Source organism: Diadema antillarum, unplaced genomic scaffold (assembly GCF_040938485.1).
Source record: "Diadema antillarum isolate AM-2024a unplaced genomic scaffold, OU_Dant_1.0 scf00000148, whole genome shotgun sequence".
NCBI lineage: Eukaryota > Metazoa > Echinodermata > Echinoidea > Diadematoida > Diadematidae > Diadema > Diadema antillarum.
In genome coordinates this window covers 1,459,794-1,473,746 of record NW_027271037.1, presented here as the reverse complement: position 1 = coordinate 1,473,746, position 13,953 = coordinate 1,459,794, and the positions used below count along the sequence as shown (strand labels likewise).

At 38.9% G+C, this 13,953-nt stretch overlaps 1 protein-coding gene across 1 annotated transcript; it reads left to right on the top strand.

Annotated features, from left to right (window-relative positions):
- The first annotated feature begins 4,134 nt into the window (after positions 1-4,134).
- Positions 4,135-13,400, top strand: LOC139721726 (uncharacterized). The gene is made up of 10 exons (XM_071633048.1): positions 4,135-4,144; positions 4,561-4,757; positions 5,826-5,938; positions 6,358-6,478; positions 7,552-7,631; positions 9,084-9,233; positions 9,591-9,774; positions 10,886-11,039; positions 12,032-12,123; positions 13,308-13,400. The coding sequence occupies exons 1-10, from the start codon at positions 4,135-4,137 to the stop codon at positions 13,398-13,400; spliced, it is 1,194 nt and encodes a 397-aa protein (XP_071489149.1).
- Positions 13,401-13,953: the final 553 nt, after the last annotated feature.

Sequence of the window (13,953 nt, the reverse complement as noted above, 5' to 3'; positions counted from 1 at the left end):
GTATACGAATAAAATCAAACGTGCAGTCAAAACACACGAAAGAATTAATGAAGGGGTCATTCCACGAGACCAACACCCACAAGTCATAGGGTCCAAGAGTTCGACATTGAAATAAAAGTTCCAAGAGTCATACGGCCAACGAGTAACACAGCCCATGAGCTCGACAAGTGGTCAAAAGGCCCATGAGTGCAACAGTAGGCAAACAATGCTCACTAGTCCGACACTAGGCCAAAACTTGTCCATGAGTCCGACACTGTCAAAAAAGGACCAACGAGTACGACACAAGGCTAAAGAACACTAAAAGACCGACATTTCATCATGGGGCTTAATGTGTCGGTATCGTGGGCTGTTTAATTTAGCTTAGTGTCGAACTCAGTGGGCCTTGTTTGCCTAGTGACGGATTCACGGGCCTTAATTGCCTAGTGTCGATCTCATGGGCTGTGTGACTCGTGGGTGTCGAACTCGTGACGTACACCCTTAACAGCTACGTTCCATGCAGTAGGGTTCCAGTCTTCGAAAATCAGGGTTTTAGCCTGAAAACCAGGGTACATGTCACGAGCTTGACAGCAACGAGTCATACAGCCCACTAGTCATACAACCCACGAGTCATGCCGCCCACGAGTCATACAGCCCACGAGCCATACAGCCCATGAGCTCGACACTACGCAGATACGGCCTATGAGTCCGACACTATAGAGGCGAACAAGGCAAACGATTTCGACACTATAAAAAAGGCCCATCGAGACCGACACATTAAAGGCCCGTGATGTAATGTCAAACTCGTTCTGCCCTTTTTCATGTGTGTGTCCACTGCCGAACTCGTGGCCCTTGTTTGCATAGTGTCGGACTCATGGGCTGTTTTTGCCTAGTGTCGGACTCATGGGTCGATCTTGTTTGACTATTGTCGCACTCATGGGCCTTATTCTGCCTATAGTGTCGAGCTCACGAGCTGTGTGATTCGTTGGCTATGACTCATGGACCTTTTTTCAATGCCGAACTCGTGGGCGGTATAAGTCGTGGGTGTCCGTCTCTTGGGATGACCCCAGAAACTCACTGTTGTTATCCAAATGAATAAGGCTTTGGCATACCATTAAAGGTTAATAGAATCGGAGCTACTTTTTGATCGACTATCTTTTGACATTTCATGGGCAGATATACAGGAAAAGTGATCAAAAGAATGTAATACATGTATCTGTGACCATACGAAGAACACAGTCCATTAGTTTGGAAACATTAGTCAGCAAGCAACAACAGAGTACAAAATACGAATACCTGTCTATTCCCAGTTGCTATAGTAATCCAGATGTCGCTATAATGTATCTTTTTTTTATGTAAGTTTCGAAAAGTCTATGTTACTTAGACAGATCTTTGATCTCAATGGGGCATACCATTGATGATAATGATGATGAAAATGATGATAAAGATATTAGTAATGATAACAACAGTACATAATTTTTCCTAAATGGTAGCAAGGCCATTAAGTTGTGTTGCTTAGAGCATAAAATTGCAAATCATTTGGCTCTGTTACAGCAATCAAACCTCGCTTTGTATAAGTCCTCCTCTCAGACTGATATTTTACTGCGCAAAAACAATAATGCATGTATACTCATGTTAATCCAATCATATTTATCAGCGTTCAGCTTTATCAGCCGGATAATGGCAAAGGTAGGCTAGTTGTATATCATGTACAATACTTCCAAAATCAAGACCGGATCCCGGGATCGGATTTAGTGTGTTCATTAATGGCACTGAAGAACACTCATTGAAACTATAAAACAGCAAATCTACAAACACTATTGTAGGTAACACCCCCTGATCACAACATATATTTAGATAAATTTGGTGAATGGTTAACACTGAAGATAAAGAAGTATATCTAATGGGAGATTGTGATTTTGCTCATGAAAAACATAATAATAACGCACTGAAATTTCTGAGCTCATGATTATCTTACGCTTTTCATCCTCACATTAATCATGTTGATAAACCAACTAGAACATCAATTGCGTCAAAAACTTTCATTTACAATATATTTTCTAATGCGCTTTGATAAAGTTTCATAAACGACATTCCTTATTCTGACACTTTAGACCACTTACCAATTTTCGTTATTTCAAATCAAATCGAAACCGTTTGAAAAACAAAGAGAAGTAAACATGAAATGTGCAGGAAAGAAATTCAACAAAATATTGCATTTCTGAACTTTGACCTTGCTAATGAAGAATGGAAAGAAGTACTGAATGAGACTAACAAGGCATACGAATTCTTATGCCCAAACTCTATTTTTATATGATGAAAATGTGCTTCTAGTAAACGATAAACATTTTTAAAAAGAACAAGCAACCTAGGATCACTAAAGGCATTATGCCATCTATATCCACCAGAGATAAATAATGATTGTAAGAAGCAAGCAGTGAAAAGTCAATGTTGTCGCAAATTTGCCAATTACAGGAAATAGAGAAAGCAACTTACATCAATTATCAGATTATCTTGCAAATCATATCATTCCAACAATGTAGAAACAATAGCAATAATACAGAATTCTCAAGGGAATGTGTATAAAAGATCTGTTAGGAAAGAACAGAACTGAACAGATAGTATACTGACATCTTCTTCGTAAATCAGACAAAATTAATTATTAAAAAGTAAATGCTTTTAATGATTATTCTACAAATTTAGATTCTAAATAAGCAGCTATTACTGATCCCAGGATCACACCTTTTATGGAATTTTCACCAACACCTTGTGAAAATCAATTACATCTCAACTTGACCAATGATTATGCAAAAAAAAAATATGGTCAAACAACGTAAGTCCAGTAGGTTAACGGCACATGACAACATCACTATAGATTTATTACAAACATTTTATTCATCATACTGTTACTCTATTAAACTCATATCTTTAGTCTATCATTAACAATGGGCAAATTTTCTGATTCACTCCAACTTTCTAAATGTATTCCAAATTCTAAAAAAAAAGATGATCCTAGTTTACTTGCTAAGAACAGACCAGTATCGATTTTATCCAGGATATCCAAAATCCTTAGCTGCACCTCGTGCATGTTACACCATTGTAAATACCCTTAGAGTGCGCTGTATCTCCATTAACGCCCTCTTACCTTTGCATTATTTGTATAATGAAATTAAAAGAGATAGAGACATTATGCAAAATCTCTTGTAGACGATCATTAGTTACTTATTAGTGCCGAAATTAGCCTCTTGCCAATCAAAGCCGTTGAAAATCAGAAAACATATAACTCCAATAATCTAACAAACATTTCAGATACATCTATATCTGAAGTCTCTTCATTTCAAATATACTGCAAGAGCGCATGCATAACGGGTATACTTGTAAGCCTTTTCCACATTATGCACTGCATTGTGTTTAATGTAATGGGAAAAATTGGAAAAATCAAAATAGATGTTAATATATTTCACATGAAATCAATTCTCGTGTGTTGTCATGGCAGAAAAGAATAAATTTTGCAATGCGGTTCTCTCCCCTCCATTTCCCCCTCCCCATCTCCGTCAGGAACGAATATGGAACGTGTTGATCAAAGTTGTTGAGATGATTATTTTTGCGAGGCTGTATGGCAGTTGCCATTCATTTTTTATTTTTTGTTCTAGATTGACCTATTTAACATATCGTTGCCCACCATCAGCTCAAAGGAACTAGATGAATATCAAAAAGTTTTGGACAGCTTCTGCTTGATTCTACACGAGCGATTGATTAAATATTGTTCCTGAGCTACCATCTCGTGGGAAACGAAGCATTGTTTCTCTTCAAAAGACAGCATACCAATGTGCTTTTAAAGTTGGCATTCTGTGATACACATCCAAATCCCGACATGGTCACTTACACACACACACACACACACACACACACACACTAGAACACACACACAAACACACACACAAACACACACACACACGTACACACGTACACACAAAGCTGCACTATCTGACTCGCATTCCCTATACAGGAGCTTCATTCAATGAAAGCGACCATTCGGGAAAGACAATATCCAAAACTGTATAAGAAGACAACGATACAAAAGGAGAGAGGGACAGACAGAACAGACAGACAGGCAGGCTCGCTGAGACAGAGAGGGAGAAAAAGAAAGAGGGAAAAATGAGCGAGAGTGAGAGACAAAAATTAGTTCTTATATTCAGAGTTTATTGTCTTTTTTCTCCTCTACGATGTGCCAGATGGTGTCTAAAGAGAAGAGAGTGACGACTCATTAAAGAGGAAATCCAGTCCATTAATATAAGTTAGTCTGATAACAAAGAGTAAAAGCTTACGAGTTTAGTGGTAATAATTTGACTGAAATATGATGAAAAATAAGGAAGTTATGACATTGCTCACGATTTTGTGTTTTTGTTTGTAGCATCTGCTTATTTTTTTATTCCATTTTTTTTGTACTGTATTGTATATTTCTAGATGTTTTTATCCGTGCACGGACATGTTGAAAAACAGTCATTGGCCGAATCTTATTGTCGTGCTTATACAGTACTGTAAATGAACTAAACTTCTTGCGATGTAACAGACATCTTCCAGGTTACACAGAACTCGAGTCTGTCTCGGGATACCAGACCTTCCATTACCAGCATCCCTTTGAGCTCAAGTACAATGGCGGTGTACTGCCGGAGCTCAGCGTGGCGTATGAAACCTGGGGAGAGGTGAATAGTGACAGGAGTAATGTGGTCCTGGTCTTTACAGGACTAACGAACAGCTCTCATGCCAGGAGCAATGAGGTGAGGCCATTGCCCTTTGTCTTTGTTGTGTTGTCATCATTTTTATTTGTTCTGTCTTAGATTTGCATGCACATACCGCGGCTTACTCGGCTTACTGGTTTATATTTAGTTTATATGCAGGGTAAATTTGATTTTATTTATATTATACTTCTGCATCTATTTCTCTATATTTCTGTGTCCTTTTCACGCATCCCATTATTTTTGCGATATACTTCTGCCGAGGATCGTTGGATCTGTTGTGCCTTTCTGTCCGTTGTATTGTCTTCCTGTCATGTTAGCCTTGTCTCATTCTGTCTTATCTCTTAGTCTCCCTTTATTAGTTTCGTTTTGTCCCAGTCTCGTTTAGTGTTTATTCGCGTGTGTACGTGTGTCTGTTAGTTTCTCTGTCTTCTTTTGGGCTTCTAGACTTTTTTCCAGATTTTTTTTCCTTTGTGCATCAACTTACTTTTCGTTTTGACATTCTCTACCTGAGGGGCCCACATTCTACAAGCTTTGTCTTTTTAGTAGGTCCCTCCATTTTTCGAAGTTTGCGCATTGTTATTTCGTCTTTATCACTTTAGTTCTCATGACAACGTGTTAATACTACAAGGTTCCACAATTATTCTATAAAATCTTCTCAGTTTACTTTGTTTTGCTTTTGTAACCTTATTCTCTGTTACCAAGGAAAGTGAAATGTCTATGTTCTTTTCGAAAAATGAAACAAAATTAGAATTGAATAAAATATTTACGGTATTTGTCGTATAGATATTTCGAACTCATTAGTGGGTAGGCATTCCATGTCCTTAACTTCGGTAAGTATAAAAGGAACTGTGTTTAAATCATTTTTGGCGTGTGTACGAAAATGGAGGTGAAAGGTCGAGTTGTCGTATAATTGATTTATCGGATCCAATTCCGTCCACCAAGGATTCTATAACCAGTGATAACGTTTTACTTTTCTCGTCAACAATGTATATAAAAAGATTAGTAGGTATTATTTCAATGAATTAATGCATGTTTGTCAGTATTATGTACCATCAACTCTTGCATGGAGTCTTTAAAATCCCCCTTTTCTATCCTCACCTCTCATAGAATAATCCCACTCCGGGTTGGTGGGAGAAGTTCATTGGACCGGGGCGATCCATTGACACCAGCAAATTCTTTGTCGTGTGCTGCAATCATATCGGCGGTTGCTTCGGAACCACGTGAGAGCAATATCAAACATTTTCCATGCAAGTTAATATCGTAAACACATTACTCGCTCAAGCCTTTAGTGGACAGCCGCAAAAAGACATTTAAATTAGAATAGAATCTTTCTCAATCCTTTGCCCCCTTGGAACGAAACCAAGAAATACTAAATTAAACGTGAAAGTATTTTGTTCGAACATGGTAAGACCCCTTCAATTACAGGTGCACTCAAAATTCAGTGGAACATGAAGGAGTCAAAGCAGCGGACACCAAAATGTCCGTAGGCTGTCATGGATGTTCTTGCCAATATCACATAATGTGGGTATCGTATTGCATGAACAAAAAATATTCTGCAATCCACACGACTATATGAAAAAAAAGAAGAAGAAGAATCCTATTACTGATTGCCGTTTTTATCGTTATGTTTTATATATAGGGGACCTTCATCTAATAACCCATTGACTGGAAAGCCATACGGGACTACCTTTCCAATGGTGTCGGTGGAAGACATGGTCCACGCCCAGTTCCTTCTCATGGACCATCTTGGAGTAGACAAGGTACCTTTTATGTTCTGAACCTTGAACATTAATGAGACAAAGTTTGACGGACCAGAGATTGTCATCCACCTTTTGTGTGGTGTGTGTGTGTATAATCCCATATGCTGCATACCCTGTTACGAGATGGAAGTAACTTGTCAAAATGGCGTCTTCTCTTCAAAATATCTTGCAATAAAAAAAAGACACGAGAGAGAGAGAGAGAGAGAGAGAGAGAGAGAGAGAGAGAGAGAGAGAGGAAAAAATACGGCTAGAGGAGGTCGACGTGAACAAAGGGACAGTCCCCGATTTAATCTTCTGACGTTTTTCATAATGTATACGTCTTGTTCAAAATTTTTTCACGGATTTCAATTCCGTATTGATATCCGAATTGACCCGGTTCGAACCGCATTGACTCGCATCGACCCGCTGCAACCCGCAGCGTAACCCCTATCGACCCGTAATGGCCCTTTTCATATCCCCATGGCCAGTTTTTAAATCTGCGTACAAGAACCGCATCTCGCCAGTATGTAAGTTACCCTCCATTCCGGGACTAATCCGACTCATTTTCACCCGGATCAAATCCGTTTTGTGACCCGGCCGTGTGTGGCTGTAGCATTCGAAAGGAAACAAGCTATGGAATTTTACTAAACTTACTAAACCGTATACGGATTTTGTAAACAGAGGGAATGACCAAAAAATGGAAAAAAAACCCCAAAAGAATACAACGTAATGGCAAAAGTAGTAGAGTCTAAAGGATTTTAAGGCGAGTAATATCTGGAAGTGGCTTTCTTGCAGGAAGAAAAGTGGGACAAGAACAACTGCCAAGTTTTGGCAATTTGCTGCATATCCCTGCAAAGAAACCGTCGACAAATGAAGCTCGTTGTTACCAGAAGTGGTTGATTTTGTGTTCATATACCAGCCATAGATCGAATTTTCCGGAAGGCTGGTTTCTCGATGAAACACTAGTTTAGTCAGGCAAGGAAGATTACTATACAATAATTATGTTTTCATGACTCACATTACTTTGGAATCACTAGTAGCCTTTAAGATAGTCTTATTATTATTATCGACAACGTGTGCCTAAAACTTTCCAGCTCCATGCCTGTGTAGGATCATCCCTCGGTGGAATGTGCTCTATCTTGTCTGCTGCCCTCTACCCCGACAGAGTGGGAAGGTAAGTATAATCATAGCATTAAAAACGAATTGTACGCGCTGTTAAACCGTTTGTTTAACAGTTTTTCCGACGATTGTGCCGTCGATGCACTGCAGGGTCATGCCTATAGTTTACTTTATAGTCTGCGTTAAGAAATCCTGTTCAGCGAGATACAGCGGGTGCACGGCACGAGACCGACACCCACGAGTCATACAGCCCACGAGTCATACAGCTCACAAGTCATACAGCCCATGACTTATACAGCTCACGAGTCATACAGTCCATTAGTTCGACACTAAGCTAACAAGGCCCACGAGACCAACACATTAAACCACGTGTTGTATCTGTCGAACTCGTGGGCTGTTTTTACCTAGTGTCGAACTCATGGGCTGTATGACTCGTGAGCTGTATAACTCATGGACCTGTTTTCAATGTCGAACTCATGGGCTGTATGACTCGTGGGTGTCGGTCTATAGTGGGATGACCCCGACTGTTCTACATGGGGTTATTGGACAAACAGAGCATTGCTACATGACGTTAATAATATTTAAAAACAAAATACCCACGTCATTTATAGTTCATTGTATCATATTGCGATCGAATATTAGTGTTTCACTGATAGAGTGTGTAAACGGCAGCACGTCAGAACTTCGACACCCACGAGTCATACAGCCCACGAGTCACACAGCCCGTGAGCTCGACATTAGGAAAATAACGCCCATGAGTGGACTTTTTTTTTTTCTTGTCTAGCGTCGGACTCACTCATGAGTCCGACACTACACGCAAACAAGGCCAACGAGTCCGATACTGGGCAAAAAAGGCCCATGAGTTTGACGCTCTTTACATCACGGAGCTTTATCTACTCAGTGTCGGTCTCGTGGACCATTTTTTGAGTAGTGTCCAACTCACTGGCCTTGTTTGCGTATTGTGGCGGACTAATTTGCCGTATTTGCATACTTCGGACTCTTGGGCCTTGTTTGCTGACTGTCGAGCTCATAGGCTGTATGACTCGTGGGCTGTATGACTCATGGACCATTCAGTTTACCTGTCAGTGAAAGTATAGTGATTTTCACTAATCTATTATATGACTGCGGATTATCATGAATTATATATAAATATATACATACAATGTACATGCATGTCAGAATTAGAATGAATATAGAACAGTTCAAATTATAGTGTGGTTCGTGTGTCTGCCAGGGTTCACACATTATTCAATCAACGTCTGCTGTTATGTAAAGATAACAATAAGACACACTGGATGGTTTGAATACCCAATTGTATAATATGGTTTTATCCAAGGCTATAAAAGATGGAAGACCGGAATCCAAAGAAGCTAGAAACATCAATGATTAACTTCTTTCACTCTCATGTTTGCATATTTTTTGTCTTTTTGTCTTGTCCTCTTGACCTCTCTCTCCCTTGAATCTACATTTCGCTCTCCAATGGTAACTACTCTGTATTATCATGTAGGGTGATATCTATTTCGGCGTGTGCCCAATCTCAGCCAAGCTGTATTGCTCCCAATTACCTCCTGAGGCAAGCCGTTATGATCGATCCAAACTGGAAAGGCGGTCACTACTATGGCCTTTCCTTTCCCACAATGGGCATTAAATTGGCACGGTAATTTTACCTTTCTTTCTGTTACAATCAAACGTAATTACACCCCATGATATCATTCATTCTTTCTTTCTTTCTTGATCTTCAATGTCAGTTAGATTAATATCATCATTACGTTTAGATCTTATCATTAATTGGTATGATATTAGTACATGCATCATCCGTACGTAATAATATCATGATTCTTACGGAGAGATGCAAGACGCAGAATTCAAACATCTTCATTATCAATTTACCTTGTTACGTCTAAGTATTACATCACCTGAGGGAAGTGGAAAGAATCTCTTTCCATCTCCCTGATCTCCAAGGTAGACATTTGCAGCCAATGGTTTGTATTCTATACTTTGAAACCTTTAACAGGGAGATAGCTACCATGACCTACAGGAGTGGCCCAGAGTGGAAAGAACGCTTCGGGAGAAAGCTTATTGATGAGGATGAACCACCCTCACTCTGTCCATCCTTTGAGATAGAGGCCTACATCATGCACCAAGGGGAGACCTTCTGCAACAAATATGACCCAAATTCATTGCTCTACATTACAAAAGTGAGACTGGGTAATGCTCTTTAGTTATACACGACGAGAACATTGGGTGAGGTTGCAAGAACAAATTCAGAGCCTAGAAGAATGCCATCCGTACCAGTAATGGCGCATTTCTTTGCAATAACAAAAGTGCCTGACGGTCCTCACACAAATTAATGTAGGACTTGATTGCGTTCTTTCCTTTTTTCAATGAGATGTAATGCTCAGATAAATTGAAGTATCAGTCATGCACTGATGCGCCAAAGAGATAACAGGTTATTTATATCTTTTACTTAAATTTTCCTCGGAGCAGAGACACACGGAGAAGAACTGGTCCTGTTTTGAGAGGCGTGCCTTCAAAGACGCATTATGCATCGATGGAGACACTTGCAGTAATTACAGTTGTTGGTTTGCAGCATTTGCAAATTGCTCCCACTGGTCTACTTCGGAAAAGGATTCTAACCAACATATACGTTTATCAGGACGTTCTCTGCTCTGATGTACCATACATTGTGAGACACAGATTCATCAGTCCTTGCACAAAGCACATAATCATAAAATGCATTTACCGACTTACCCAAAGACTTGCACACAAACCCTCACTGCAAATGATAGACACTCTTACAGATATACATTCATCTTCTGTTCTTTTCAACCGTAAGATTTGTTTGTATATTTTAATATGTTTCGAGAACTCAATCACAGTCAAGCTGTAATTATGAATGGCGGTCTGCTGTATTCCCCCCTCCCCCTTCCAATTTTTGTTCTTCGATGGTACAATGTGGTAAGAAGCGACGAATCGTGATATTATACGAAGTATCTATAATTCGTTCTATGACTTTATAAATCACTATAAGTTGAAATAATTATTGCTTTATAATTTTTTTTTTTCGCACGAACTTTTTTCATTTCGTCGTTTTATTCGTGTTTGTTTGTTTCTTCTGGAAAATGCAGAAACAAAACAAGTTAACAGACAGACAGACAAACAAACAAACACGATCACAATAGGAAATGGCGCGCTAGATCTTCGCGTATCACATCCTGTGTGGCAAGGTAATGAGATATCCTGTACATAGATATTTTGTGTTTAACTTGTTCCTTTTTTCCCTACTATTTTTATATGTATACAAACTAGGCTATTGACATGTTTGACATGGGGGAAGGGTTCAGCTCCTTGCGAGATGGCATGTCTAGGGTTCGATGCCCTGTCCTGGTGTTAGGTATCAACTCCGATATCCTCTTCCCAATCGGGCAGCAAAGGGAGTTGGTGGACCTCCTCAAAGCCTCCGGTGAGTATGTAGTGAACTCTTATCACGCCAAAGAGCCATAGTGGCCCGTATAATAATATACCACCTTTGTAAAACAATTTAAGGATTACATTTTAGACCGTGGACTATAGGACAAGCACCAAACATGCCAAAGAAGCGTATAAAGCGCAAATTAGACAGCACCATGGTCGTTACTTGAATACCTCTGTGTCCACGAAGGTTAACAAAAACTCAAAGTAAACATAGCTTACACGTTTCTTTCAGGGTTCTACCACGCTTTCAAGCTCTGCTTTTTGTGTCAACCCATGGAAACTCGTCAACCCAATGATGGATACACATCAAACATCAGAAGACATTTTGATTTTGAAAAGCCTGCGATGATAAGATATCACGATCTAAAATGTACCTTTACTTTCATATCTTGAATGAGAATGAGTGGTTTTGGGTGCTTTTTTTTTGGGGGGGGGGTGGTGAAATTTACGTTCATTTTGAAGTTCTTCAGAAAACAAATAAAATGGAGTGAAATGAAAAATCCAATTTGACATTTGAAACCCCATTTTGCCTCAGTGTTTTGAGGTGGTACCAGTGTAGGTCCTGAAAGTTCTCAGGTTTTCCAGTCGTGTTTGTGTTCAAATTCATACATTGCTCTTGCGATTATCAACTTCAGAAAATAACGTGACCTAATAACTGCGGTGATAACTGACTTAATTGTACAAAACGACAAGTCGAGAACAGTCCTATGTTAAGTTTATTTGGGGTTTCAAGTCAGCTGACAATATTTAAGGTGATGTGCAATGATCCTGAATACTTTCGTGCTTTTAATCTCATCATGCTTTAAAACTGAAGAAATGAAATTCCTTTTGTTGATTTCAAGTTTTGATTTTCCTATACTACAAAATGACCTCACAACACAGACACACCCTCATACGTAAAAGAAACAAAAATGCGGTGCTGATAAATCTTCGCGTGATCTGCTCTTCTGCAACTAAATGTTTCATGCATTGTGTTTTCAGGTAACGACGCCATAACCTTCTATGAGATCAACTCCATCTATGGACATGACACCTTTCTGCTCGATCTGTCGAATGTTGGAGGAGCTATCAAGGTATTCGATCAATCCATTGTCATTATGAGGCATACACTCTCCGTGATAGATATGTATTTATGTGTGTATCTGTGTCCATCATAGTTGCGTATCAAACAAATCTCACACGTATAACATTTCTGTGTTTCCATACAACATACGTACATATTTCATGTTCTTCATACCTATATCACATTATTTGGGATACGATATACTGTGTATGTGTGCATATACTGTGCATCTGTCTTTTTTTCATTAAAAATGTAGAAGGTGAAAGTTGAAGCGCTTTAATCTACAGTTGTATTTCCAAACTTGTATAAAACACTAGTCGCATGTCCTTACAAACACACACACACACACACACACACACACACACACACAAAAGAAACCCTCACACTATACACATGATAATAATTATGATGTGCGTATAGGCCCACCTGTTTATACGATTAAAGTCATATTCATTCATGTGTGATCTTATACCGCATTCATCAGAAACTGACAGATATCATACAATTTAATTAAAAGGTTTTATATTGTAATAAGGGCCCATATCTGTCTATTTTAGATGTTAAAAGAAAGAAATCTCGGATATACATTGCACCCTCCGATGAACTTCTAAGTGTTTTTTGTTTTGTTTTGTTTTTTTTTTTTTACAGTCGAGTCAACATGGTCTTAACTCAACCTGCTTTATCTATATAGTCATAATGTTATTTTTGTCGGGTTAATATTCCATAGTCGGTCACTCGAATATTACGTGAGCCCCTTGTTGGAAAAGCAGCTATAGTGGTATTGCTATAGGCTCGAGATAAACGTGATGGTAGACGGATTAAGAAATAATTGTTCAACTCGTGACACCAATACAACAATACAACAAATTCTCAAGGTAATATAAGGAATATATGCGTTAAGAACCTTCTTTTTTTCAATCATAGTGATATTTGTATATAACAAGTGTAAACGTTGATACCTGTAATAGTAATTTCCCTGGTTTGTGACGTCGCAGTTTTAACTCTCACTCAACTCCCCACAGGGGAAAAATATTTAGACAGGCTCATGAACTATATCGGTAAATCTGGTCAACTAAACTTACTTGTAATTTGGAGTAGCGACGTTTCTGAATGTGTAATATTTTTGTGTGTTTTCGCTTGTATGTTTGTGTTTAATTCTCTGTCTTGTCTCTTTTGTCTTGTGTCTCGTATAAGGGCCATCTGGAGACCGAGTTACCGGAGTATGGTCTTGCACGAAAAGCAAAGCCCAGCCGACTGAATGACATAAATGAAAAGAAGACGCCATAGATCATTAAAATTGTAGTGACGTCAGAACATGTATAAATGAATCAGCTTATGTTTTTATTTCAGATACCCTTTAAACTTATCCGTTGAACCATTCTATAAATGAAGCTATATGTACAACATAGGATATTCATCGTCCACCAAATTTTTGCTGCGTGTTTATGAACTCCGATGTAAGCTCAGCACTTGGTCGGAGCTTTGAGATCCTGCTTTCTCTCCCCCCCCCCCCCCCCCCCCCCCCCCGCTGGAATTATTCCCAATAGTCACGACACCAACTGAAAATGTGTACAATGGTTGCATCGTTACACCTACTCAACAATCAAGAAATAGAAAACAATTTCATATAAGTTATATACTTTTATTTCAGTTTATATATCTATAAGTGACAAGCGAATACAATCAGCATTTCAGTCAAGTCTCAGTTCCATACACACGCCTTGTCTTACTTTGCAAAATGAATATTTTGAAGACATCAATGATGTATAGATTAGAATCATGTCATTTCCAAGTTGCTGGTATACTTAAAGGGGAAATCCAGTCCAAATATAAGTTAGTC